We start from the raw sequence: 27,239 nt of genomic DNA, 5'->3' as shown, positions 1-27,239 counted from the left end.
GATATAATGGGGTGGAGTGGGCTCTGTCAATGGGGGGGGGGAGTCATGAAAGCATCCCCCATGCAAAATGATCATTGCCTGTACATAGGTGCAGGTCTCACTTATGAGAACCAGAAAAAATGTTCCCTCTAAAAGCCTTCTTTCTTTTGATGTTTGCCCATGTTCCCCATATGTGCAAATGTCCTTGCATGGCAATGGCAAACAGAAGTTTACAAAAAAGGTAGTTGCACCATTCCTTTCTTTACCCATCCCTGTATCTTTTACACACCTATTTTAAACCATGACTGTTCAGCTGACAAGCTCTAAAATCACAGGCTACGATCCAGTTCACAGTTGTGTAAGCCCCATTGATCTCATGCACAATTTGTGGGCTGGATTCTGACCTTTGTGTGCACAGCCTACTGAAGAGATCTAAATTTCAGCCTACAGAGCTACAAAACCTGTTCAGAGATGAGCATGGCATGCACACAATGGGTGGGATTCTGAGTCGAGCTATGGCAATTGCTCCATCAGAGAAAGCATTTCTGCTTGCAAGGCAGAATTGCCTCCCCTCTCTGCATGAGCTATTTTGGGGGTTCTTCTGACCCTCCCAACCAGATTTTGGAGAGGAAGGTCCCATTGCACCAGGGGAACTCATGTGCAAAAATAGTGGCTGCCGGGGTGTGTTTAGCTTAGAATTTATATGAAGATGTCACTCACTTGAGACTGCTCAATCCATCTGTGTCCTTCATGTACAACAAGAGCACTTAGGGCATTCCAGTAAGGAAGCACCACTTTCCAATTCCATGCACCAATATTCCCATGAGGGAAATGTCTGGGGTTGCAGGTGTGAATATTTCAGATAACCTAGAAACCCCAGCTCTAACCTCACGGTCTTGTCTGAAGCAGGCTTATGAATTGGTTAGCAAAACATTTCCCTTCTTCCATCTTAATTCTCTAGTGAAATGGTCTTCTCGAATGGCCCCGCATTCTTCAGATGCTTCCAGTCCTTCTGTGTATGATTTGCAGCAGCTTACAGGCAGTGTTACAGTAATGCGTAGGAGGGCAGCGGAGGTGCTTGAGAGGCAAGCAGCTACTCAAGGCTGGGCTTGATCAGGTAGCCGCTGAAGGTGATGTAGATGTCCACGTTGTCACTGTAGATGGCGTTGTCGCGCTCTCGCTTGTAGAGGCGCACCCAGACCTCATCATTCTCCCGCAGCTCCAGCATCAGGCTTTGGCTCTGCATGATGCTGCGGTCGCTGGGCTGGGCGTAGAGGATGACCTCCTCCTGGTCATTCCGCATGACGTGCATGTAGGTCTCCTTGAAGTTCCAGGTGTGGACGTTCAGGCTGAAGAAGTACAGGCCAGCCACGTAGCAGTAGAACTTGCCCTTGAACATGTCAAAGTGGCTGTAGAGGTTCACGAAGACCGTGTCGAAGATCAAAGCCTGGTAGCCTTCGCTGCTGTGGAGCGCCTTCTTGCGGCCGACCGAGAAGGCCGCGTACTGGTGCTTGCAAGGATCTCCGGGGGCACCCATCTGCCCCTTGCTGCCCTTCGGGCCCGGGGTGCCCCGTTCACCCGGGGGCCCCTCTTTGCCCCATTTCCCAGGAATCCCAGGTTCTCCTTGATCTCCTTTATCTCCTGTGGGGGGAGAGAGAGAAAGAGAAAGCAAAGGCTATGGGCACCCATGGTTTGGTGGGTGGGCTTGGAACCCTCCCTTACAATGTGTTTCCATGCATTGTGCAGCATCCTTGGCAGTCATCGTGATAAAAGGGCGACACAGCTGCCAGCGAAGGAGGTGGGCTGTGGGGAAAGATCTGTGACGGAAGGCGGGGCAAAAGCAGCAGCTATGTCCCACATGCAAGGACAGCTGGAGAAGGAGAGTCTTTGGAAGCCCTCAGAGATAGGAGGCTGCAGCCAAGTAAAACATATGCTACCACTAGGCAGACTTTCCTCAATTAGTTGCAGGCTGGCAACTTCTGTCTGCTTTGCATTTGGCCTCAAGAGAATAACTTTTGGTCTTGGGCCTGAACTGATTTCAGGTTTTTCTAACCAAATGGAGCCATTTCTTGAACTTTTATGGTTCCATTACAGACAGATGAGCAACTTACCCAGCATTGAGGAATGTTACTTATAGGCAACTTTAGTTACAAACAAGCTTGTACTGGGCTTAGAAACACACATGCATACAAGCGCACTTATACACAATCATATTGTACATATTCAGGGGAATGTGAATTGAGTGGTTAATATGAAGTTATAATATAACGACTGACCGTTGTGCACATTCATCGGGTCTCACGGAGCATGTTCACATAGGGTCAGATTCATTTGGGTTGCTGCACTTAGGAAAGCCAGGGCAGTGAATCCCACTAGCTCCCCCCACCAACATTTCCTCCCTCCATACCCTCCCCAGTTCTTCTTTGTATGGTCAGGATACACATACCCTGAACACTGTGCAGGGGTGGAGGAGATTGTTTTATCTGGCAATCTGAAAAGCTTGGGCTGATGGAACATGGCCTTAGTGTGACATTGAATTCTACCCATAATCCTTTCACGAATAGGAAATTGTGCACTTTTCATAGTCAATATGCCTAATTGCCAACAGACGTTGGAAAATGTGCATATCTTGATTGGATTTTGTACATTCTCTGGCCAGCATGCATAATCCCCAACAAGCCTCATTGATTGACCGGGAAATGCGGACATTTTCCTCTTCATGGAAGGATTATGTGATCTCCATGAGGCCTGGTAAATGTGCACAATGGCCAGTTGCTTTGCACATTAACCACTCAAATTACATTTCTATATATGTTATATACACACAAGCGTATACAGTGGTACCTCTGGTTACGTACTTAATTCATTCCGGAGGTCTGTTCTTAACCTGAAACTGTTCTTAACCTGAAGCACCACTTTAGCTAATGTGGCTTCCTGCTGCTGCTGCGCCGCCGGAGCACAATTTCTGTTCTCATCCTGAAGCAAAGTTCTTAACCCGAGGTACTATTTCTGGGTTAGCAGAGTCTGTAACCTGAAGCATATGTAACCTAAAGCGTACGTAACCCGAGGTACCACTGTATATAGTAACGACACTTCACACGGAAGTTTACAAAGTAACAGGCAAAATTCAAGTACATCCCCCAGCCCATTGGGAAGCTTAAAATATGATTTTAGGCACTGAGGTGAAGCTGGGAGGAAAGAATGAAGGGAGAGGAGTGGCAGCTGAATATACACTTACCCTTGAGAATGGTAATGTTGATATATGGACGCACCTCTGGAATAATATACGGCAAGGAGTGGGGACTGTTTCTGCCCGGACTGGCCTCAGAGGAGCCAGGTGTATCCAGGGAATCACAGCAACGTTTGCAACTGCTTGAGGTGACGGTGACTTCTTGGGGGCCAGACGCATCAGCGGGAGCACCAAATACAAATAGTGGGAGTACAAGGAAGACCAAAGGTACTTGCATTTGGATGGTTTCCATAGTGACCTGGCAGAGAAGAGAAGGAAACACAAAGGGAACTGAAATCAAGAGGATGTGAAAGGGCAGGGAGACTCTGGACCACGATTCTCTGTGACTAAAAATGCCTCAGAAGCAAGGAGAAGGTAGGGCAAGCAAGCAGAAAGAAAGATGAGCGAGAGCGAATCCTCTTCAGAGAGGTGCTATATCAGTCCTTTCAGGTCTCAAAAACATGGCTGAGTGCCTCTAGTCATGAGGGAACATTCTTGATATTTTGAGGGGTTTGAGGAGATGGGTTGGATAAACTCTTACAAGCAGGGGTCAGCAAACTTTTTCAGCAGGGGGCTGGTCCACTGTACCTCAGACCTTGTGGGGGGCTGGACTATATTTTGAAAAAAGAAATGATGCAAGAGCACCATGAGCCTCCGTGGCTGCTTACCTGTCTGTGTCTTGCGAGCGGCAGGGGCTGGCGGCGGCGGGGGGACAATGAGTGGCGCACAAAAGGGCTCCGGAGAGGGCTTGCTTAAAATGGCGGCTGCTCAAGTGCTGCTGCTGCTGGCACCAACAAAGCCCTTCCTTCTCTAGGCAGGGCGGGGAGAAGCCAGGAGGAGGGAGCGAGGAGGCGCCGGCGCCACTGCTGCCGCCGCTGCCCTGTGAGGGAGAAGGAAAGAACGTGCATGCTGGCGATCCACGCAGTGGTTCCCAGACTGTCCTCAGGCCAGATCCAGAAGACAATTGGGCCTGATCTGGCCCACAGGCCTTAGTTTGCCTACCCATGTCTTACAGTAAAAACTAAGTTTTTACTCAGAGTAGACTAATTTAAAAGTCTGTTAATTTCAGTCTACTCTAAGTAAAGACTTAGTTGAGTACCACCCCGCCACTGTAAGAGTTTATACAACCCAACTTCTCAAGCCACCTTAAAATACCAAATGTATTGTTCTCTTATGATTAGAGGTTGTCAGTCATGGTTTTGAAACCTGAAAGCATTGATATAGCACCTCTGTGAAGATGATTCTCTCTCTCTCTCTCTCTCTCTCTCTCTCTCTCGCTCTCTCTCTCTCGCTCTCTCTCTCTCTCTTCTTTCTAGGTATTTCCTGTTTGCACAGATGGTACATTACTTTACAGCAAGTGACACGGTTGTTCCTTCTGCACTCAGAGATGATGAATAGCTCCTGTGGGCCATAATCTTCTGCATATGTCCTCAATGGACCTTTTCTTTTGAGTGGACCTGCACAGGATCACTCCATTGGTTGCACAGAACATGTGGTAGAGCTGAAACATCTCCAGGAACGTCAAAGAAACAACTGAAAACCAGTAATTCCTTCACTGGCCAACGGAAAGCTTGATAAGGGCAAGAGGCTACAGGCTACTTATGGGCCGAACAGGATGTGATGTCGAAGGTCTGTGAATGGATTTCTCAGAGTCCTTTATCTTCAGTTAAAAGCACACATAGGAGTGGGATTCAGATCAGGGTTGCAGCAATAGAGGAGAAGGAGATTAACTTTCCCTGCTGTTAAGTCTCTCTGATTTACAGCTGCCATCAGGCATTGTTATTGTTGTTCCTGTATGTCCCTTTCACTTTTTTGTTTGTTTGCATCTTCATTTAAGATGGGGAAATGGTGTTGATTGCGGGTGTGAAGGGTAGTCCCTCTTCACCACCTTGCAATCCAGATTCCCCCTCCTCCAGCAGTTGCTTTTAACCAAACAGAAGACGTAAAGAGATCTTATCAACAGACCTTCCACATTACATTTAGTCTTGCTCCTATAATTTATCATGTTACCTTTAGAAAGGTAGCATAAGCGGGAAAACAATAATACGTGCTAATGTACACCTTCCTTATATAATAACTTCCTTACGTTACCCCCTTTCACCACCATTCTTAAGCCCCCTGCCATGATTACAGACATCACAGTAATTACAAGGGGATATTTCCCTCCAGGATGATTTAAGTGAGATAAGTGTTATTTATAGTGATCTTGAAAGATCCCTCCCATTCAGGGAGCATTTTGGATGAACACAGCTCATCCGGTCGGGAAGGCAGAATTTAGATTGTTAACTGATCTTTCTTCCTTGGCAGAAAGTTTCTGTTCTAAAAATGAACTCTCAGTAGTAATAGAAATGTTAAAAGTCTGGTGTGTATGTGTGTGTTTAAATCTTATGAACATAGTAGCATAGGAAGCTGATTTATACCAAGTCAGATCCATCTGTCAATCTAGCTCAGTTCTGTCTACACGGACTGGCAGCAGCTCTCCAGGGTTTCAGGCAGGGGGCATTCCTAACCCTACCTGGAAATGCTTGAGAGGATTGAACCTGGGACCTTCTGCATGCAACAAAGGTGCTCTCTCCGTGAGATGCTGGACCAATGAGCCCTTCCCCCTATCCATTTTTAGGCGGGGCAGTTTGTCTGCAGCGCCCACCCTATCCCAACATCTGAAAGGATGCTTTAATTTCAGTCTGCACATGTGTGCAATTGAGAACTCCAGATAATAGCCTGCCTCGGTTTTGTGATCTGCAAAATGGGAAGGAAAGCTGGAGCAAAACAAACAAACAAACAAACAAACAAACACCTAGAACAAAAACCAAACAACCTAATTCAAAGGGAAGTTTTGTTGCTTGACAGGGCATTTGCACATTTTTTTAAAAAATTAAAAAATACTATTTCTGCTAGGGATGGGGAAGGAGAGAAGAGCTCCTTTTCCGCTCTAGCAAACCGTGCCTGTGAAGACCTGCCTCGCGTGCGTTTCGGAAAACTGTCTAAAAGGCAGCTGACTTCTGCCCTCTGGTGAGGCAGCACCCCTTGCATTTGAAAGAAGAAGAAGAAGAAGAAGAAGAAGAAGAAGAAGAAGAAGAAGAAGAAGAAGAAGAAGAAGAAGAAGAAGAAGAAGAAGAGGAAGAGGAAGAGGAAGAGGAAGAAGAAGAAGAAGAAGAAGAAGAAGAAGAAGAAGAAGAAGAAGAAGAAGAAGAAGAAGAAGATCCATGTGGTTTTTTGACCCTCCACCCCTTTGGAAGTTTGCAGAGCGGCTGTGGAAGCAGGAATATGCAAGCCTTGCAGAAGAGGCGGAGGGGCTGGCACGGCTGGAGCGCGAGGGGAAGGCAAAGGCTGCTGCTGCCGAGGCATGTGCGTTTGATTAGGGGAGTCCGGGCTGGAGTTTTGCAACCTAAGCATACACACACGCGCGCGCGCGCGCGCAAAGGTGACACGGAGGAGGGAACGGGGGGCTGCAAAGGGGCGGAAGGCCAAGGAGTTCTTCTCTGCCTGGATCCCTCCCCCGGGACACCTAGCCCGTGCCCACCAGCAGGCTCACCCTGGAAGAGTGGCGCGTCGCCGCCGCCGCCGCCTTCTTTTAAAATCCCTGAAAGTTTCCGCTCCTCTGCCTTGCCGGTCAGTCCCTTCTGCACACTGGATCCCCTCTGCTAGCCAAGCCAGCCCGGAGTCCCATGTCTTTAATAGCTTGTTGTTGGCAGAGGAAACTCAAACCGCCGGCACAGCCCGCCTGCGAGGCTCCCGTCCCGTCCCCTTTCTCCCCTCCGCGTTTGGGCTCTACGGCTCCAGCGGGTGTTAGGTTTCTGCCGCGTTAACTCTTTCCTCTGCAAAAAAAGAGTAGATCCTGCCTCCTTCCTGGCTCCGTGCCTGCTCATCCCGGCCCCTTTGCTGGGCCCGGTGAGAGCCAGAGAAAGGGTGGAGGGAGGCATGTCTACTTGGGAGTAAGCGCAGGCGGACTGGGCCCCCAGTCCAGGGAAGGGAGTGAAGGGATTGCAGCCTGTCCTCTGTTGAACAACAGAAATAGATGGTGACCTTCGTGCCAGAATCGGGAACCGAGGTGAATTCAGTCTCTGTGAAATCTTAGCATCACCAGCCCAAGAGGAGATGCCTCACTCCGAAAGATTTGCACAACACTTTCTGCTGCTAATTGTTAGATATAGATGTGGCTTTAGAAACAGCTCATCACAGTGGGGAAGGTGAACTAGGTGGCCGGTGTGGCAGCTCATATTCCTGTCCAGATTCCACAATATTGTTGTGGATTTGGCAGTTAGCTTAGCTGGCGTGTTGTTGATAATGCCAGGGTCATGGGTTCAATCCTCACATGGGCATTGCAGGGGGTTGGACTAAATGGCCCTTGGGGTCCCTTCTAATTCTACAATTTTATGGTTCTAGGGTTTGTTCTGGATGATATCTGTGGGTACCATCTAGGCCTGTGATCCAATGTATGTAAGGTTAGGATCCATAAGAGGAAGCCTGCTGAACCATTCAAACCAGCTCCTTTGTTAAAATCATGGCCTTAGCCACTCACCTAAGTACCCATCAGCATCTTATAGAGTAAGCTCTGTTACCATAGTGACAAATGAGTGGGCCTTTCCCTGCCTCACTTGCTAGATGCCTCTTCATCCTGACCAAAGTGGGCCAGTGGTCTGACTCAATAAAAGACAGCTTCTAACCTGTGCAGAGGAGGGTGACCAAGATTATTAGGGGGTCTGGAAACCAAGCCTTATGAGGAACCGTTGAATAAGCTGGGCATGTTTAGCCTGGACTGAGAGGAGATATGATAGTCATCTTCAAATATCTAAAGGGCTGTCATGTGGAAGATGGGGCCAGCTTGTTTTCTTCTGCTTCAGAAGATAGGATTCAATGGATTCAAGTTACCAGAAAGGAGATTCCAACTAAACCTCAGGAAGAACTTTCTGACAATATGAGCTATTTAACAGTGGAACGGTCCCCTTTTGGGAGTTGGTGGACTCTCCTTCCTTTGTGGTTTTAAAGCAGAGGTTGGGTGGCCATCTGTCAGGGATGCTTTAGTAGAGATTCCTGCATTGCAGGCCATTGGACTAGATGGCCCTTGGAGGACCTTCCAACTTTATAATTTTATGATTCATCCAGGAATTTCCCTCATGCCTTTTTAAGGCCATCTAGATTTATGGCCAACACAACATCTTGTAGCAGTGAATTCCATAGTTCAACTACGCACTATGTTTTGACTGCTCTTATCTTGTACCTTCAGGTAGGTAGCCATGTTGGTCAAATGCAGTAGAAATATATATATCCAGTAGCACCTTAGAGACCAACTAAGTTTGTTCTTGGTATGAACTTTCATGTTCATGCTACTAAGGTCTACTGGACCATTATCTTCTACCATTTAGCTTCATTGTATTAACCCAGGTCCTGGTGTTGTGAGGGAGGAAACAAAGGTTGTGTGAATTGTTTCTTTCATAACATAGCCTGTTGGAGATCAAGATTGGGCACCTTTTAATGTTGGATGTGTACAGTTAAAGTAATCTGGGGTGCAAGCTGGTAATAGTTCTCACAGTTTTGCTATCATATTTGGTAGACTGGCTGGGCTAATTCATAATAAGTATCAGGAAAGGCTAGGCAATATGTTTGTCATTGCTCAAGTATTAATGGCTCAAAATGGAAGGAAACAAGAATTTCCACCAGTAGAGGACTGGAAATAAAATATATGGCATAGGCTAGAGTGATGTTGTATAAGATAATGTATTATATTTAAAAATGTGGGAAGCATGTGTGACAATAAAAGACTCTCTGGATTGTTGGCAGAAATTTATTCAGTGCTGAAATCAAACAACAAATTACAACAATGTTGGGAAAGAAGTCTTGGAAATGATTTAAGTTACTATGACAATAAGCCAATCTATTAGTAACAGCAGTAGTATTGAAATAGCCAACAGATAATGCAATTTAAATAAAAATGTGTGTATGTATACATCCAGCTGATATATTCAAAAAGATAATACTCTCTTTTTAAAGAAAAAATGAGAATAATTTCTATCAGCGCTGCAGTCCCACTGAAAACTGCGCAAACGGCATTCATTGGGGGAGGTCTGTAGTTCAGTGGTGCAGCATCTATGCATAGAGAAGGTCCCATGTTCAATCCCTGGTACCTCCAGGTAAGGCTGGAAAGAAATTCTGGGGAGACACTGCCAGTCCATACTGAGCTAGAGGCACCAATGGTCTGATTCAGTATAAGGCAGCTTCTGATCTCTTTTCCTGCGTTGTTCATGGTGCAGGCTCTGCTTTTGGCTGTCAACAACTTGTCTTCTTTGATAACAGAGAGACCAACACCTACAAATGCAAGTCTCCCTGGGTGCTCCCTACAATATGGTGCCAGTCATCTTCTTTGCACAACCTATTTAAGAGCTGCAGAGCATTCCCACCGACAGCCTTCCGGGTAGAGGCAGCCGCTGCTGCTGTGCAATACTTTAAAGGGCCCAAGTGCATGGTAACATTTAATGTATGCTCTCTTAAGTGCTAAATTGGACTTGATTTTCCTGGCTTTGCACCCTCCCGTTCTGGCAACAAGCAAAGAGAATCGCATTCTGGCCAGTTGGAAATCCCAACCGGAGGCTTTCCTGGCTTCTCCTCCCAAAAACTGAGTGAGAGGGTTTGGTGGGTCCGTTCCTGGCTGAGGCATATAAGGGAATCAATTTTTGCTTGCTTCCCACCGAAGGCAGAACAGCAGCATCAGCAGGTTTACTGTATTTCTCGAGTTATTTGAGGAAAAGCTGGAGGATGCCTAACATGAGGCTCTGGAGCGGACAAATTGTTTCCATTTGTTTAGATTAGGGAGTTGGAGATGGCTGTAGCCAAATCTGGGTTGCTTCTCACAGCTTGGCAGGAAAGCAAAGAGCACAGAGGAGCAAACGGAAAGTCTGGAGAAGGAAATGGGGAGGGGAGGGGAGAACGGAAGGTACTGGGATGTTGTTGCCTTTGAATTCTATCATAAAAAGCCATTTCTGAAAATGGAGTGGGTTTTATTTGCATCCCTGGAGCAAGTGTGGTCCTCCCCAGCCAATGGTGGCTGAGATGTGAAGCTGTGAACAAACCATGATGTTCCAAGTAGCCATCCCAGCTCTGCTTCTGGTCTTCCTGTGTCCTTCGCTAGGTCATTCCATCTCTTGTGATGCTTTGATTGCTCCTTAAGGAATTCCCCAATGTGTCTAGAGGAGGAGGGCTGGCGGTATCATTCCTCTTATTGTGTTCCCCATTTCCTCTGCTTGTCCCTGGCTTTCTCTCTCTGTCTCTCCACCTCCCTCCCTCTCTCTCACACACACTTTGCCATTTCCAAGAGAATTCCTGCTGAATGCATACAGCCATATTCCGTCTTTTGCAATTAGGCTTTCAACGTTAGGGTAAAAATGACCCTTGAATCATCTTCTTGTCTAGCGGAGCTGCACCTCTTGGCAGTGCTGTTAAAACAATGTCTCCTGCATCCCCTCCCCAAACCATTCTCCATCAATTGATGAGGGAGAAATTGCATTCATAAATAACCAAAGGGGCATCCCCATGGGTGGTGTGGGGTTTGTTGTTGCTGCTGCTGCCCTTTCCTTACTTTCAAAGTGACCAAGGGGTGTTTGTGAGTGTCCTTCCTTTCACACTACAAAGCATTTCCCCAGCGGTCTGTACTCTGCAGCCTCCCAAGGTGCCCATGTTTCAACCAAAGCCCAGGGGAAAGACATTGTTAGGTAACTCCTACCATAGGGCTTTTTCAGATCAGGAAGCACAGGTAGCTGGGGAGCCTGCAGAGAGGCTTGAGAAATGTTTGCTGGGAAAGTGAAATACACACAAAACCCTGTGCTGAAATTCTAAAGAAATTATTTAGTGCCCTGAGAGTGATGCAGAAAAAATGGAAGCTTCTTTCATACAGGGAAGAAAACCGATGAGAAACTGGAGGATAGGTTTTGGCAGAGCACAACTTTTGGTTTCAGAAGTGGGCACCCAGTTTGCTTATGACATTACTCATGCTGAGCCTCTAAACTTGGGTGTGTATGTGTGTGGGGGGGGGGAATCAATGGAATCTTGCTATATACATAAAAAGGGAATGCTGTTGTCACGCAGCCCCAATTGGAGGATCAGAATCCTAGATTTGCAGGGGAGGGGAGCCAAAGAAAAGGCAGCTTGCACAAGAGCAGAGGCTATGGTATGGAAGTGAGAAGGGAGGCACACAGAGGGAGGAGGAGGCATGGATATGCGGGTGAAAATGGGTGCAAAGTGGGACTGCAGAAGAGAGAGCGGCTTCAGAAATGAGGTTGGGAAGGTGAAAATTGAGCTTAGGAAGTGGAAGCTCTAGGGGTTTAATGTGGGGGGATGGTAGGGGGTTGGCAAGCAGGGTTGCAGGCTTTAGTAGCCATGTAAAGGTATAAGCAAGTGGAATGATAAGATTACATTTCAAGATCCTGCTGCTTGCACCCGGGGAGGGGGTGAATGTGCATGGTTGTTTTTTTTTTAATTGTACAAAAAACAGGTGCTGTGGGTGATGACAACAATTACTGAGACCAAAAGCAGGTTTGGTGAGGAGGAATTTAACTTTTCTGCTCCTGCTGCACTTCTGAGGAAAACCCTTCCTCTGAAAATGGTCTTTTCATTTGGAGGAAATTTCCCACTTAGATCCCCTCAGTGGATGCTATTTGTATCCTCAAAGGCTTTTGTGATAATTGTAAAGACGTGTCTCAGATCATGTCTAGATCTTAAATGTGAGCACCATATCTTAACAGGGTGTTATCGCTAATCAAATTTTCCAACTCGTTTCTGAAAGTGCAAAAATAAATGAAATGGCACAGGCTAAACAAAGAAAAGAATTAGATCACCCTGACATATTCTAACACTCGTGCATGCTTCTTGCAGGGACTTAAGTTGATTGCTCTGAAGGTAGGGAAAATGTGGTAAGCTAGCCATGAAACTACCATATGTATGGGCTATGCATTAAATCCAGAGAACCAGAGACCAATTCTGATTCAAAGGGGGGGGGGGAGGAAGCTCAATGTATCCCTTTCCCCAGCATCTGGATGTACTCTAAATTAAAGAAGGAAAATACAATATGAGGGAGGATACTTCCTCTCGGAATAGACAAAAATCCCAGGGAACTTTATGCATAATGAGAAAGGCACTGCAGAACATTTCATAATGGATGGAACAGTCATCCGCCGATAATCTGTGGAGGCCTGTTCAATCCATTACAAAGTTTTTGATAATTCAGTATTAGGCATGTCAAACAGGAATCAAAGAAAGCAAAGCAGAGAAAGGAAGATAAAAGTAAGCACAGAATGATGCTTTTAAAAAACAAGTTGGATAGCACTCCGCTAAAACAAAACATAGATGGGGAGAAAACTTACCTCTAGATTATTTCTTCTTCTTCTTCTCCTTCTCCTCCTTCTTCTTCTTCTTCTTCTTCTTCTTCTTCTTCTTCTTCTTCTTCTTCTTCTTCTATACTGCCCTTCATCCTCCTCCTCCTCCTTCTTCTATACTGCCCTTCATCCTCCTCCTCCTTCTTCTTCTATACTGCCCTTCATCCAAGAATTACCGGGTGATTTACAATATAAAAACACAAAAATACAAATCATAGTAAACAACAACAACACACTATTATTATTATTTATTAATATCTGACAGCATGTCTTTACCACAAAAGCCTCGATCATGGGCAGGGATGTCGAAGAATTCTGATGAAAACTGCCACGGGAACAGAAACTGCTAAAGTTTTTTTTATTCATTCCATGCCTGGAATGGAAATCAATCTTTTGAATATGATTGGTATTTGCTGCTGCTGTTGATTTCAGTCTGCAAACGATACTTAATTGATTGTTTTCCCCTTCCACATTTACGTTATGTTTCCTTTGCATTGAAATGAATAGGGGTAGAAAAAGACATATATATAATTTTATTTGTATGCCACCTTTCCATGCTCAAGGCAGCTTACAAACATGAAAAAAATACATAACTACAACATAACAAAAGCAGTCATTAACAAGAAATAAAACACTAAAAAAATACACAACCAATTGGACAATTTTTGCATAAATCACAATAAGATTTAAAATAAAGATTTAAAAAACAACTGCAATAAATCTCCCTAAACAATACCAAAGTGCAAGAGTCTGTTCAGCAACCTTAGCTTTTGTAGCTGGAGTCAGTGAAGGCTCTGCCCCCGCCCCCTGGCCAGGTGGGAAAAAGACCTGCAGGGCACGGAGCAGGTCTTCCAGGACTTACAGATAAGATACATAATTAATTAGGTCAGTTGTGTAATTTTACTTCATTGGACAGCGAGATGAATAACATTTTTGGTGGAAGAGGAACTGCAGCAGAACAGAAGTAGTGCTGCATGCAACAAAGCCATGGGCAACAATTCCTTTTTTGAAAAAAACAAGTGTGTGTGTGTGTGTGGGATATATAAAAACCCTGTGACCACCTTCTAAGTTTAAGCAGTGGCTTAGCGTGGGTTGTCAGCACCCGGGACAAGGGAAGTAATTTGCACCCCCTAACCCGTGGATTTGCGCCCCCTAACCCTAACCCCCAGATGTTGCGCCCGGTGCGGCCGGCCCCCCCCGCACCCCCCACGCTACGCCACTGAGTTTAAGTAAGGTAAGCAGCAATCTCTTGAAAATTTCAGCAAATTTTCTCCCTGCCCACCATTTTTCAGAACGGCTTAATTTCACCCCCACCTACCCAGCAAGTGGTTGGAAAATATATTTTTTTCTAGAATTCACAAGTAGTAGAGAGAAAGTATGTAAAACCTGTCATGATAATCCAAAATCATTACTTTGCTGGCTTTAGATTTGGTTCAACATGCCCAAGATTTCACTCTGCAGCTTAAGATAAGCTTTACAAGGGGTTGGTTTCCAGAGTAAAAGGTTTACAATTTATAATCACAGTAAATTTTTGTTAAACGGGCAAAATATTATTCTTTACAAGATAAGCTTTATGAGAGGTTGGATGCCAGAATTCTGATTTAAAGCATGCATATCTTCTCGAAGTTTGAGATGTCACTGACCCCAGCTTCAGTGCTGGCTCCTTGTTTGCAAAGTAAGAAGACTGGGGCAGAGAGATCAAGGGGGAAAGTGGGGCAGGTGGAGTTGTAAGTAAATGCCCTTTGTGAGACTAGAATGTGTTTACTTCTTGTGGGGCATGAACATAAAAAAGGCATCTTAACAACTGCAGATTTCATGCTTTTTGTTGAATGGATGCATTCTTAAACACTTAAAATCTTTTCTTAAACCAAACAGGGTTCTTAAAATCGAAGATAAGTGTATGCTGTGCTTTTCTCAGCCTGAGCTCAGTTTCAGCACCTCTCAGGTGGGTGCCATTGGGGCCAGTGCTCCTCTTGGCCACTTCTTGCCTTTTAGTACTTCTGAGAAGCCCCAAATGAGCATTTCAAGCTGGTGAGCATGTGCAAGTGTACACTTTTTTTTAGATCTATGACTCCACCTAGCTCCTAGCTGCTTCTAGCCACCATTGGTTGGGTGCTGGATGGGTGTTTTGAGGTTGTGATGGTTGGATAAATTGAAACTGAATCCTGAAAATACACAGGTGTTCAGGGCTGTCTTTACCCAGGGGTGTAAGGGGTACAGGGCACCCGGGTGCCGAATTCTGGGGGGAACCAGGTGCCCGCTGCTGAAGCCGCCTAAGCTCTTAACTATCTTTCTCTTATGAAATAATAAATAATTTTGATCAAGCTAGAAAAAGAAAATACATTTATACCTAGGTGTTACCGAATGTATACCTACTGTTTCACTAAAGGACTTTCAACATTGTGCACTCATTTACCAATGACACGCTGCACCAGCAGTGGCGCTTGTCATTCACAACAGTGGCGTTTGTCAGACTCAACAATGGCACTTGTCATTCTCAACGGTGCCGTGCATGCGAAAATAACTCTTACATCAAAACATTATGTTACAAATTGTATTGAGCTGCTATTCTTCAGCGGAGTCAGCTGTGTGGGAATGTTCAGGGGTGCAGGAGAGGATATATTGTTTGATTATAGCCTTTCCAACTTGTGTAAACAAGTTCGCAATTTAGCAGAGTAACAGTCTCCTTTTTAAACTTGCAGCGGATGTGTTTGCTCAGGCTTGCTAAAGCCTCTATAATAACTGTCCTGGTATTTTCCCCTTATTCCCTTATAAAAGATAAGACATGACACAGTCTTCTATAAAAGTATAAAAAGAGTTTACATACATTCTGTTTACAATCAGATCCCAGAAGACAGACTTAGCTTAGAAAAGTAACATACACCTAGAAACTATCCCATAAGGAGACAGTGCCTCTGTCCTCTCTTGGCTGGAAGCCAAAAGAGCATCTTTGGCTAAGCAGATGTTGCTCTTCGATGCATGTAGTCAAAGAGAGAGAGATGGCTGCCGTGCCCTGTGCTTTTGTCATTACCTGCACAGGTGAGGCCACGCCCACCTCTAGCCACATGCAGAGGAAGTCTGTCCCAGCCCAGAAGGAAACAGGAAGTTTACCAGCTGGCTGGAGAAACATTCCTCCCCATGTGTAAACATGTTCACTCTAGGAATGTTGTACTTGACTGCTCTTGTGTTTCACATCCCACAAGCGGCACCTTTGACACGACTGATCTTTCTCCTAAGTAGGTGCCTAAACAATACTTACTGTATAAGTTTAAGTGTGGTGGTGTTGTATACTTAAGTATAAGTGTATTGTAAATAAATGAGCAAATAAAAAAGTTTGTTTCCCCCCCCCTTTCTTTCATAAACAAGAGATAAGGTGTAAGCATGGTGTGTGACATAAGCATAAAAAAAGTTAATTTGGGGGCTAAACTCAATTTGGGGGTGCTGGCAGATCTTTGCACCCCAGCAGCGCATATGCTAAAGACAGCCCTGCAGGTGTTATATGTTCCAAGGTAGTGAGTCCAGGAGGTGGTGTTGCAGCGCTGTCAGGTACGGAATGCCCAGAGTGAGGATTTAACTCTTTTTTCCCAAAACTACACATACAAGTTAGGAAAAGGCTGGTCTACATCTCTCAGCTACTCCTAGGTGTGCACCTGATGAGGCAGTTGCAGCAACAGAGAGGCCCCACCTCAACCTCAGCTCATGTATCTGCCCTATCCGAGCTGTGTGCAAGCAGGCAAAGATTCCACTTCCCACTTCAATCCTCTCCTGTTCCTGGGAGACAGTGGAGCAGGAAAGATGGAGACAGGAGCAGGAAGTGTGGAAGCCCTTGACTCTCCACCAACCTGACCTATCTCCCCCCATCTCCTGCAACTGTTCCTCTCTCTCCAGTCCTGCAGCTTCTCCTGCCTCTGACTCTCATCTACTGGCTGTTACAGGCTCCCCTCAAATCTCTGCTCCCTTCTTCCAAGTCAGTCTCCAACCCCTCTTCTCCCAGTGCCCACTCATCAGAATCCAGCCACACTCCTCAGTGTCCAGCCAGTCCCTGACAGGTAGGAAGACAGCTTGTTCTGGGTAGAATTACACTTCACTGGAAGGAGTAGGTTCATAGCTTGGAGGTATTCCTGGAACCAAAATTGTCATTTGAGGCCCAGGTGGTGTTGGTGGTTTCAGTGCCTATTCCCAGCCCTAGCTAGCTTGCCAGCTATGATCTCTTTGGGACAGAGATGGCTTGGGCATAATGCTCTGTGCTCTGTTAGCTTCCAGATTGGATTATTGAGATGTGGGGTTGCCCTGGAAGACACGCCAGAAACTTCAACTGGTTCAAAATGCAGCAGTCAGATTACTGGCTGGGCTTGCCTTTACCATTTCCTGAGTGGTTTAACAGTCAATCCCCTTTCCCAAGGAACTCTGGGAATTGTTCTGTGAGGGGAATAGGGGCTTCTTAACAACTCTCAGCACACTTAACAAACGATAGGTCCCAGGATTCTTTGGGAGAGGTTGTGACCTTTTAAAGTGGTATAATAGTGCTTCAAATCTATAGTGTGGATGTGGCCCTTGACTGGCGTTGCTCTGAAGTGTATGTTTGGGGCGCAATATGGAAGTCCTCCTTTCCTCCCCAACAAGCTTTGCCTACGAAAGTTGTTTATTTCTCAAAGTGACTGAGGTGGAAATAATTCTTCCTGATAGCGGGCACCCCCCACCCCAGTCAAGAAACATTATTTTAACCATTTTATACGACAGGCTGACTTAATTTTCGTCTCCGAGATGGGGCATTTCTTCTGTGGAGCAGCTCCTTAAATGGGTGACCCTGACACGGTGCCATTGTGAATCTGCCTTAAAGGCTTTCACTGTGATGACTTGCTCACTTGCCAGACTGGAGCTTGGCTACTTTCCTCCACTCTGCTGCTCAGCTGTTTGGAAGTCTCAAGATGGATTGCCTGATGCAAAGTACAATTATTCCCAGTTTGTACACCAGGTTTTAAATTTCGGATTCTCATATTTTGACCCTGGGACAATGTACCTTTCTGGGTTGGGTGTCTGAGATATTCCACTAATGAAACCCAAGAGTAAGAGTTGTTGGACAGTGGAACAGAAGAGAGGTGGAGGACTCTTCTTCCTCACCACGTTCTTTACAACTTCTGTCATGGCTTCCTGTCTGGTGGAATGGGGCACATCCCATATATTAGATGTGCATCTCCATTTGAAAAATTATAGCAGTGCCACTATCCTGACTTTCCCCAAAGGATTGTGGGAATTGTAGTTTGGTGAGGTCACTGAGAATTCTCAGCTAATAATCTGTAGCCCCTCACAGAACTACAGTTCCCTGAAGAGAGGGGATGACTGTTAAACCGGTTTTAAGTCTGTAAGTGTAGACATACCAAATGAACCAGGAGCTCTTTACTATCTACTATCTTGGCTGATAATTAAGCCTTCCCCTCAAATATTATTTGATATGGGTTCTGGACTTGGAAGGGAGGGCTTTAGTCTGAATTGCATAAATGCTGAAGGGGAATGTTTGTTGGTGTTTGGATTATGGACCTCTGTGAGTGAATGGCTCCTCCTACAGGAGAGCTGGGGAATTGCATGGAGAGAGAGAGAGAGAGTTGTGCAGGGGACGGATTGACTATCAATTTCCTCATTCCACACTGTTAGCTCAGGACATGAACTCCAAAGCAGTTCACCGACGCAATCCCCACACTTGGTACCAGCTTTTGACCTGGAAGGGCAACCCTCTTGACTTCTTTGAACATGCACACAGCCCAGTGATCAAGATCTGTGGCATGCTGGGATCCACTGGCGGGATGCAGGTGTGATCTACTACAGCGGCCATATTGAAGTGGGGAATTCACCCATGTTGGGGGGACTTCATTGGGACGTCCAGCGAAGCTGAATGTCGGAAGGGTCAGGACAGGCACTTCTTCACACAGTGCATTGGCAAACTATGAAATTTGCCCCCACAAGTGGCATACCCTCCAACATTCCTCAGACGGAAATAGGAACATTTCTCATCCCACCACAGAGCATTTCCTATCAAAAGGAGGGACACAGCACACACACCCTCCACCATCCTGAGAAAACCCCTTAATCCTGATTTTATTCTTTGGTCGATTTACAAAAAAGAACTCTCCGGAAAAGAAAAGCACGCTCCAATAAATAAATTTTAGAGAGGGGCAGGATTAGACATGAACACACAAAGCATCAAAAAGACTTATTGAGCTCTGCTCTCCCTTTCATCCTGACCAGGGTGGCCCTGCCCTGTGCCTGCCCCTTAGATCCAGTGAATCATGTAGGGCTGGGCCTCAGTGGCAGCAGCCTCTCCCCCACCTCTCCCACTCTGCAGCAGCTGCTCTGAGCTGCCCAAGGGAGGATGCTGGCCATGGCATCCATGAATAGAAAATGGAGTGCTCCCTCACAGCCACAACTACCATTGCCACTACTCGGGACAAGTGATGGCTCATCCACCTCCCCACTCAGGGATCAGGTTGGTCATGGGTCTGATCCAGCGGTGCTCTTCTTACATTCATTCTTATGTTTGAAACTCCCCCTGTCCCACTCAACGAAAAATAGAACTCAGAGGTCTCATTTTATCTTTATGCCTTCCATTTCTTAGTCTGCTTCTTTTGGCTTCTGTCAATTGGGGTATGCCCTCCTTTTATTCTGTAGTATTATTATTGATTGACAAACCTAGGCAGCATCTTAAAAAGAAAAGAAAAGGTAAAAAAGCAAAAAGCAGAGACAAAGGTCCGTATAGTTAAAGCTATGGTTTTCCCAGTAGTGATGTATGGAAGTGAGAGCTGGACCATAAAGAAGGCTGATCGCCGAAGAATTGATGCTTTTGAATTATGGTGCTGGAGGAGACTCTTGAGAGTCCCATGGACTGCAAGAAGATCAAACCTCTCCATTCTTAAGGAAATCAGCCCTGAGTGCTCACTGGAAGGACAGATCCTGAAGCTAAGGCTCCAATATTTGGCCAGCGCATGAGAAGAGAAGACTCCCTGGAAAAGACCCTGATGTTGGGAAAGATGGAGGGCACAAGGAGAAGGGGACGACAGAGGACGAGATGGTTGGACAGTGTTCTCGAAGCTACCAACATGAGTTTGACCAAGCTGCGGGAGGCAGTGGAAGACAGGAGTGCCTGGTGTGCTCTGGTCCAGGGGGTCACGAAGAGTCAGACACGACTAAACAACAACAATTATTATTGATTAAATTTGTTATATATCACCCTTCCTCTGTAGAGCTCAGGTTGGTTCACAACATAAAAATGCAAGATGAAAACACAAAAATACATAATGAGAACAAAACAATTACCCCCCCATTGGCGGTGTAGATTAGAAATGGAAATGAACTGATGGCAAGTCAACAAGATTTGAGTACATCAGGGTCCTCCCTTTCTCCTTTGCTAAGTGTTCACACAATAATATGCACACACACACACATATGGAGGACTGCAGTTGCAATTGACTGAGCCAAGATTAATACACAACATTAAAAACAATTAAAAACAACTTACGATCATAAAAATAAGGTGGGTCTTAAAAATATACACCTCAAGTGTCAAAAGCCTGGGTAAAGAGGTGTGTGTATTCAGCATCCTCTGGAAGCTGTATAATGAAGGTGCCTGACACACCTCTATGGTGAGGGGGTTGCACAGCTTAGGGCTCGCCACAGAGAAGGCCCTCTCCAGGACACCCCTAGCCTCTGAGGGTGGAGGAACTACTAGGAGGGCCCCTTCTGTTGACCTCAGCCCCTGAGAGGGTCAGCAGGGAAGGAGATTGTGTTTTAGATATTTGGGGCCTGAGTCATTCAGGATTTTAAACTCCAATGTCAGCACCTTGAATTGGCTCTGGAAATGAACTGGCAACCAGTAATTTGGCTGCTGCATTTTAGACCAGTTGAAGACTATGAGTTGTCTTCAAGGGCAGGCCCACACAGAGTGTGTTGCAACAATCCCATCTGGAAGTTAAGCAAAGCACGGACTACAGTGGCCAAGCCTATGACAAGTAAACAAACATGTGGAAATGAAACACGATCCAAGCTGGCTGATATGTGCGTCTAAAACCATGTTGCAACCCTGTTACCTGTGTAGGCAAGATCTGTTGCTGGGATATGGACCCCGAGATAAGAATCTTTGAAATAACACCTGAATCTCTGATGGTGCAAACAATCTCGATATCTAGATAAGAGGCCTAATGCAAACTCCCTGAGGTTAATGGGGAGATGGAGAGCGATAACCCAAGTTATTTGATTTGGTTTGGCTTTGGGATCATGGATATAATGGTGTGGAAAACTATGTTCGCACTCTGTGAGCAAATGAATTGTTATCCCCGGGAACAGCTGCATCTGTGGTTGAGAACAGCAGTCACAGGATGTGCTGTGCAGGAGGACCTCAGTTTGCAAACACCTGTTCTTGGCTAAGCAGGGCACCTGGACAAACAATTATCCCCCACACAAGGCCTGCACTGCAGGCATACAGTAGCTGGCCTGTGCATGCCATGGTAAGACACAGAACCTATTATTTTTCCAAGTTAATCCACTTGCATTCCGTCCCATAGGTATTTTCTGAAGGAGTTTGTCAGTAGCGGCAGGTGGGGTGGTGTTGCTTAAGTGGCTTCCCAATGTGGAGGTTGCTGCCAGTTATGGAGATGGAGAGGAATGAGCTGGGGTTGGCTCTGCAGCTGTGCTTGCACCACGCTGGCCTCCTCGCCCCTCTCAGTTACTGACAGCAGCCTCTGTGTTGGGAAACCAGGTGAGCAACACCACCCCAACCTGCTCCACCAGCTGCTACTGGCAGATGCCAATGAAAACCCAACTCAATCAGAGAAGAAGAAGAAGAAGAAGAAGAAGAAGAAGAAGAAGAAGAAGAAGAAGAAGAAGAAGAAGACGACGACAGTAGTTCATGATTCATTTTGTGGTAGGCTGAGAGTGGTCATGTGCAGGGCTGGCCCTACCATGAGACAGAGTGGGGCAGCTGTCTCAGGTGGAAGATGCTGAGAGGCAGGGTTGTAGTGAATTTCCAGGTATTTAAGGCACAGGAACTGTTCAGTGAAAAAATGTTGGCAATTCTAGTAGATGTACCAAGTCAACATTATCACAGAAAAGAGACTGGTAGGCAACTGTGGCAAGAGGAACTTCCAGTGCCAATGATTCAGTGGGAAGAGATAGGACTACAATGCCCGATGTGCCACACCAACTACACAGCGCATATCTGTGCCTGCTTGCACTGGTTCTGGGTAATGTGCCTCTGTGCTGTGTGAGGGCAGGCAAGCTGTGTGTGGCACTAGCATAGCCTATGCTTGAGAAAGTACAGAGCAGCATGCTTTTGTGAGCAAATATTTGCATATTATCCACTTGTCCGAGCAGATGAACCGCTCCATGCCCGCTCTGGCTCTGTGGAGCCCATTGCTCATTTCAGAGGCGTGTACCGTGCATGTGTGCAGCTGGTTTTTCACCACATCGGAGCTGCAGCAAGACTGCCGGCAGCCCAGGCCTCCCCTCCTCCTCCTCCTGACGATAGCTCGCAATGATGGCGAGTGTGCAAGCAGCCTGCGCAAGTGATTAAGATGCATCGCCTTGCAATAGGCCCCGCGTTATGCCAAGTCAACCCCCTCCTCTGCTTCCCCCCTCCTTCTCTCTCCAAATCTCTTTAAAGCCCAGCAAAGGTCTCTTTTCTTTTCCCTTTTCTCTCTCTCCCTCCCCCTCTCTCCAGACGCCACAGCCGTGGCTTGAGGGGCTATAGAGGCAGTTGTGAAGGGAAGGAGACGTGACTGATTAGTGCAGTGGGTACATTCAGCCGAGGGGGTGTGTGTTGGTGGTACGTGGCGTTTGTGCTGCGTGGGTGAACCTTGTTTGCATGGGAGGGCTGTGTGTCGTTGTCGTTTGCGTGGGCGGCCGTGCTGTGGTGGGCCAGCTGAAACTCGAGGTGTGTGGAGTCGCAAAGGAAAGGCCTCTCTTCCTCTACAGCAGGCACACAGGCAGAGGCTGCTTTTGCCTTTAGAATTTGTGTGTGTGTGTGTGTGTGTGTGTACTTCTTCCTCTGCAACCTGACTGTGATCAAACAGGAGCTGGGAAGAGGCACTGCAGGGGCTGGTGTGTCCGCCACAAGCCTTACAGCTCTGGCCACTGTGTGACAGCAATGAAAAACACTTTGCCCCCTGCAGGGTCTGAAGAAACCTCTCGTCTCTCCGACTCTGCACCTGGAATTGGGGGAGAGAAATCCATTTCCACAGCGGATGAAACAGATGCACTAAGACATGCCCAGAATGCAACTCCAATGCTGCTCTGTGTGTGAGGCTCCTCTGCCGTCATCCCCATCGCAGCTCTCTCTTGCGCAGTGCGCAAGTCAGACACGACTCTCAAGGCTGTTCAAGCTGCAGGAGCAAAAGGCAGCTGGGCTTTGCTCCCTCCCAGGACCACGAAGACCCTGAGTTCAGATTCCCACCCCAATTCTCATTCTTCCTCACCTCTTCCCAAACAGAACAGCCAGTGGGGTTTCATGCAATGGCCTCCAGCTTGTTCCTACCCAGTGTCAGTCTCCTGTTACAGTGTGGGATCCACTTGTCCAGCCTGATCTGGGGCTTTTTTTTTTACTGCTGAGTTCATAAGGGTTTATTGCCTGGTGAACATGCAAAGACATTGCAGCCTTAACTTTCTAAGTGGGAGTGGGAGTGGGAAACTTTGCTCCTCCAGATGTTGCTGAACTACAACTCCCATGAGCCGAATAAGTGAACACTGGCAATTTCCACTCCCGTTTTCATCAGAATTTGACAACCTGGGTCTTGTAGAATCTTAAAGCCTAATAAATAGATCGTGGCACAAACTTTTGTAGGTCAGTGTCTACAACTCACTTCTGACCAGTGGCCAAGCATGATGAATGAATGGAGTGGCAAGATGAACCATGTAAGTGATGAGCAATTGAAGAAAGACAATTCCACTCTTTAGTGGGCTGGATTGAGCCCAATAGAGTGGATCTATTGAGACCAATATCCACTATGTCAGGGTTGCTAAAATTGATTACAATTCAGTAGTTTCCATGCTGGAGTCTTCCTTTGAAATTAAAATTTTGATAGAGGATGCTATCTATGATTATTTATTTATTTATTGCACTTATATCTCAAATTTTACTTCAAATATCTCAAAAATGGCATACGTGGTTCTCTTCCTCCTCCTCATTTAATGCCCACAACAATCCTGCGAGGTAGGTTTGGCTGAGAGAAGACAGTGATTGGCCCAAGGTCATCTAATGAGCTTCATGGCTGAGTGGGGATTTGAACCCTGATCTCCCAGGTGCTAGTCTGACACTCTAGCCACTACACTAAACGTATTCATTGCCTGTGGAGGTCATGAGTTACACCCACATTGTATGTTTCTGTTCAGAAGGTTTATGTGTTTGACTAATGCCCTGTTCAGACATTTGCCTCCATTCATACTCCTGATGTGTCCAGGAGGGAGTTCGGACCACATCCTCTTGCCTTGCCTCTGATATCATTCACCCTGTTCCCCAATGTTCCTGCATTTGACATGATGTCTGAAAAACAGGGATACTACATCAACAGCACATCATGAATTCAGAACCCCCCCTCTGTACCCACTTTTGATGTGCAATGGTGTGGGTGTGGGAGAACAACTGAATATAGACTCATATTCCGAAATCAACAAAGAATGGAAATTCAAGATAGTTTATGGGCTTGGCAAGCAATACAAGTTTTGCCAATGAACACTTGAAAGGCAGATCTCTAAAGAATCTGCAGTGAGTGGGGAATGAGGAGAAACAATCTCTCCGTTTAGGAAGTGTCAAGTTTTGATGGTTTGGTTTCCCCAATCCTTCATGTTCATGTTGGCACTGATAGCTGTTGTTTTAATAGCACATATGTCAATTACAGCCATCTGGACTTAATTTGGAGTATAAATTGTGCAGGTACAGCAAAACAGGAAGAGATGACTTATTCTTGCCTAGACTGGGGAGAAGGTCCATAATTCTGTGTCTTACCAGACTGCTCCTGAGAGCCTGAAGTCTTGTTCACCATTGGGCTAGTGCTGAAGATGGCGCTTTGCACCTTTACCATTCTAAACAAAGTAACTGTGCATGGCAGGACCTGTTCTTGCATGTTTCCTGCTCCTCAGCAAATAAAGCAAATGTGTGACTGTCTAAAGTAAGTGCTTTTCTGTTCATATTGCTCTGGTTTTGTACAGTCTGGGCATGTTTAGCCTGGAGAAGAGGAGGTTAAGGGGTGATATGATAGCCATGTTCAAATATATAAAAGGATGTCACATAGAGGAGGGAGAAAGGTTGTTTTCTGCTGCTCTAGAGAAGCGGACATGGATCAATGGATCCAAACTACAAGAAAGAAGATTCCACCTAAACATTAGGAAGAAGTTCCTGACAGTAAGAGCTGTTTGACAGTGGAACTTGCTGCCAAGGAGTGTGGTGGAGTCTCCTTTTTTGGAGGTCTTTAAGCAGAGGCTTGACAACCATATGTCAGGAGTGCTCTGATGGTGTTTCCTGCTTGGTAGGGGGTTGGACTAGATGGCCCTTGTGGTCTATTCCAACTCTATGATTCTATGATTCTACGAGTCATACCTCATGTTGCGTTAGGTTCATGTTGTGAACGCGGCAAACCCGGAAGTGTATACTTCCGGGTTTTGCTGTGTGCAGTGGCATAGCGTGGGTTGTCAGCACCCGGGGCAAGGCAAGTAATTTGCGCCCCCTAACCCGTGGATTTTAGCAGGGGGCAGAGAGCTGCGAGTGCAAGCGCGCCCCCCCATGTTGCGCCCGGTGCGGCCGGCCCCCCCTGCACCCCCCACGCTACGCCACTGGCTGTGTGCACACGCAGAAGCACTCTGTGCATTTTGCGCATGCGCAGAAGCATTCTGCGTGCTTTGCACATGCACAGAAGTGCTCTATCGTGCTCCGCCCTTGCACAGAGGCGTTGCTCTAGTTGCAGACTTTTCGGGGTGCGAACGGCACCCCAGAATGGATTGTGTCCACAACTATACTATGAAGTCCTTCCTTTCTCTCTCTGTTACCTCCCTTTAAGTTATTTTGCACTAGTCTTCAAGGACAAGATCCTCATTCATACATTCTGCAGAGTCTTAACCCTCTACAGTGGTACCTCGGGTTACAGACGCTTCAGGTTACAGACACTTCAGGTTACAAAATCCGCTAACCCCGAAATAGTACCTTGGGTTAAGAACTTTGCTTCAGGATGAGAACAGAAATCGTACAGCTGCGGCGCAGCGGCAGCGGGAGGCCCCATTAGCTAAAGTGGTGCTTCAGTACTTACTTACTTTATCAAACCTTTATTAGGCATTATGGAAATAAAACCTTAAAAGAGAAAATAACATATAAAAGCCTTGAAATATATATAAAAAGGCAGCAGTTTGCTAAGTACATATATATATATACATATAGAGTCAGTGGTTTTCCTTGTTAACCTGCTCCTTGGAGGACTGCTGCCAAAAACTCGGCTACCCCCGCCGTTACCCTTTGGTCAACGTCGGATAGGTAGAATCCCACACATTCACCTTGCTGCGGTTCCAGACCACCCAAAAGAGGGGACAGCACGCGTTGACGGAGCGTACTGTACAATGGGCAATGAAGGAGAATATGCTCTACAGTGTCCGGGACATTCATAGAGCATCTGCAGAGTCTCTTGTTTCTAGGAATGTTTTGATATCTTCCCCTGACAAATGCTGAGGGAAAAACATTCAAGTGGGCCAGCATAAAAGCCCTACGTTGGGCTGGGATTATTAGTTTAGTGACGTAATTGGCTCTGCTATCTAAGATATTTAATTCATAGAATATGGGGGAGCAAATTTTGTTTACAGCTGCCATAATATTTTGTCTCTCGACATCCTTTAGTCTAGTTAGGATATTATGGGAAATATATTGCTCATTAGAATTGTACAGGGACTCCAGCTCGACGCCTAAAGATTCAATCTTTTTTTCGAGGTGCTGATACCATCTTGATTTATAGGAGTCTTTGAGCAAATCAGCGAGCAGACTTGATGGAGGGCAGCGGAAGTGGCAGCGTAACCAATACTTTATTGAGGTGGACCATGCCCAATATTCCATTGTGTGTATGCCTATTTCTGCACACATTGTTTCATATTTGATCATAGCTGGGAGTCCAAGAATACGTCTCAGAAAGCTAGAGTGAATCTTTTTTAAATCATTGTTATATGCTTGGACCCATAGCGGGATTCCATAGAATATCTGGGATTGCACTTTTGTTTGAAATATCTGATTTGCCGCAGGAATAAATTGATTACCTTTCTGATAATGAAAACGGGCAACTGCTGATGAGATGCACTTTGCCTGTTTTATGGCATTTGTGCGATGGGTTGCCCACCCTAAATTGCTCTGGAATAAGATTCCCAGATACCTATAGATTTTCACTTGTTGGATTTCTTGCCCTCTTATTTTCCATTTCTCTAATTTCCAACCATTCGAGAAGACCAAAATTTTTGTCTTCTCATAGTTTATAGAGAGTTTGTTACATTCGCAATAGAGGATCAGTGAAGATATAAGACGTTTTAGACCCAAGCTCGTTAAGGATAGTAGGACAGCATCGTCTGCGTATAGTAAGAGAGGAACTGGTTTCTGATTAAGTTTAGGGGCATGTGATTCTGTTTTTTGAAGGTAATCTGGCAAGTCTGATAAAAATAAA

General features: G+C 46.0%; 2 protein-coding genes across 2 annotated transcripts in view; both read right to left on the bottom strand.

Moving 5' to 3' along the window:
- SSTR3 (somatostatin receptor 3) overlaps window positions 1–27,239 on the bottom strand; it is a gene marked incomplete at its 5' end in the record, with an annotated part of 238,607 nt that overhangs the window by 203,039 nt on the left and 8,329 nt on the right. The window lies entirely within an intron of this gene.
- Window positions 162–7,145, bottom strand: C1QTNF6 (C1q and TNF related 6). The gene is made up of 3 exons (XM_081929244.1): window positions 6,744–7,145; window positions 3,218–3,467; window positions 162–1,620 (listed from the first exon to the last, which is right to left on the bottom strand). The coding sequence occupies exons 2-3, from the start codon at window positions 3,459–3,461 to the stop codon at window positions 1,073–1,075; spliced, it is 792 nt and encodes a 263-aa protein (XP_081785370.1). The 5' UTR covers window positions 3,462–3,467; window positions 6,744–7,145; the 3' UTR covers window positions 162–1,072.

The sequence above is a fragment of the Podarcis melisellensis genome (genome assembly GCF_964234715.1).
Source record: "Podarcis melisellensis genome assembly, chromosome: 10".
Lineage (NCBI taxonomy): Eukaryota > Metazoa > Chordata > Lepidosauria > Squamata > Lacertidae > Podarcis > Podarcis melisellensis.
This window is presented reverse-complemented; position numbering and strand designations above follow the sequence as displayed.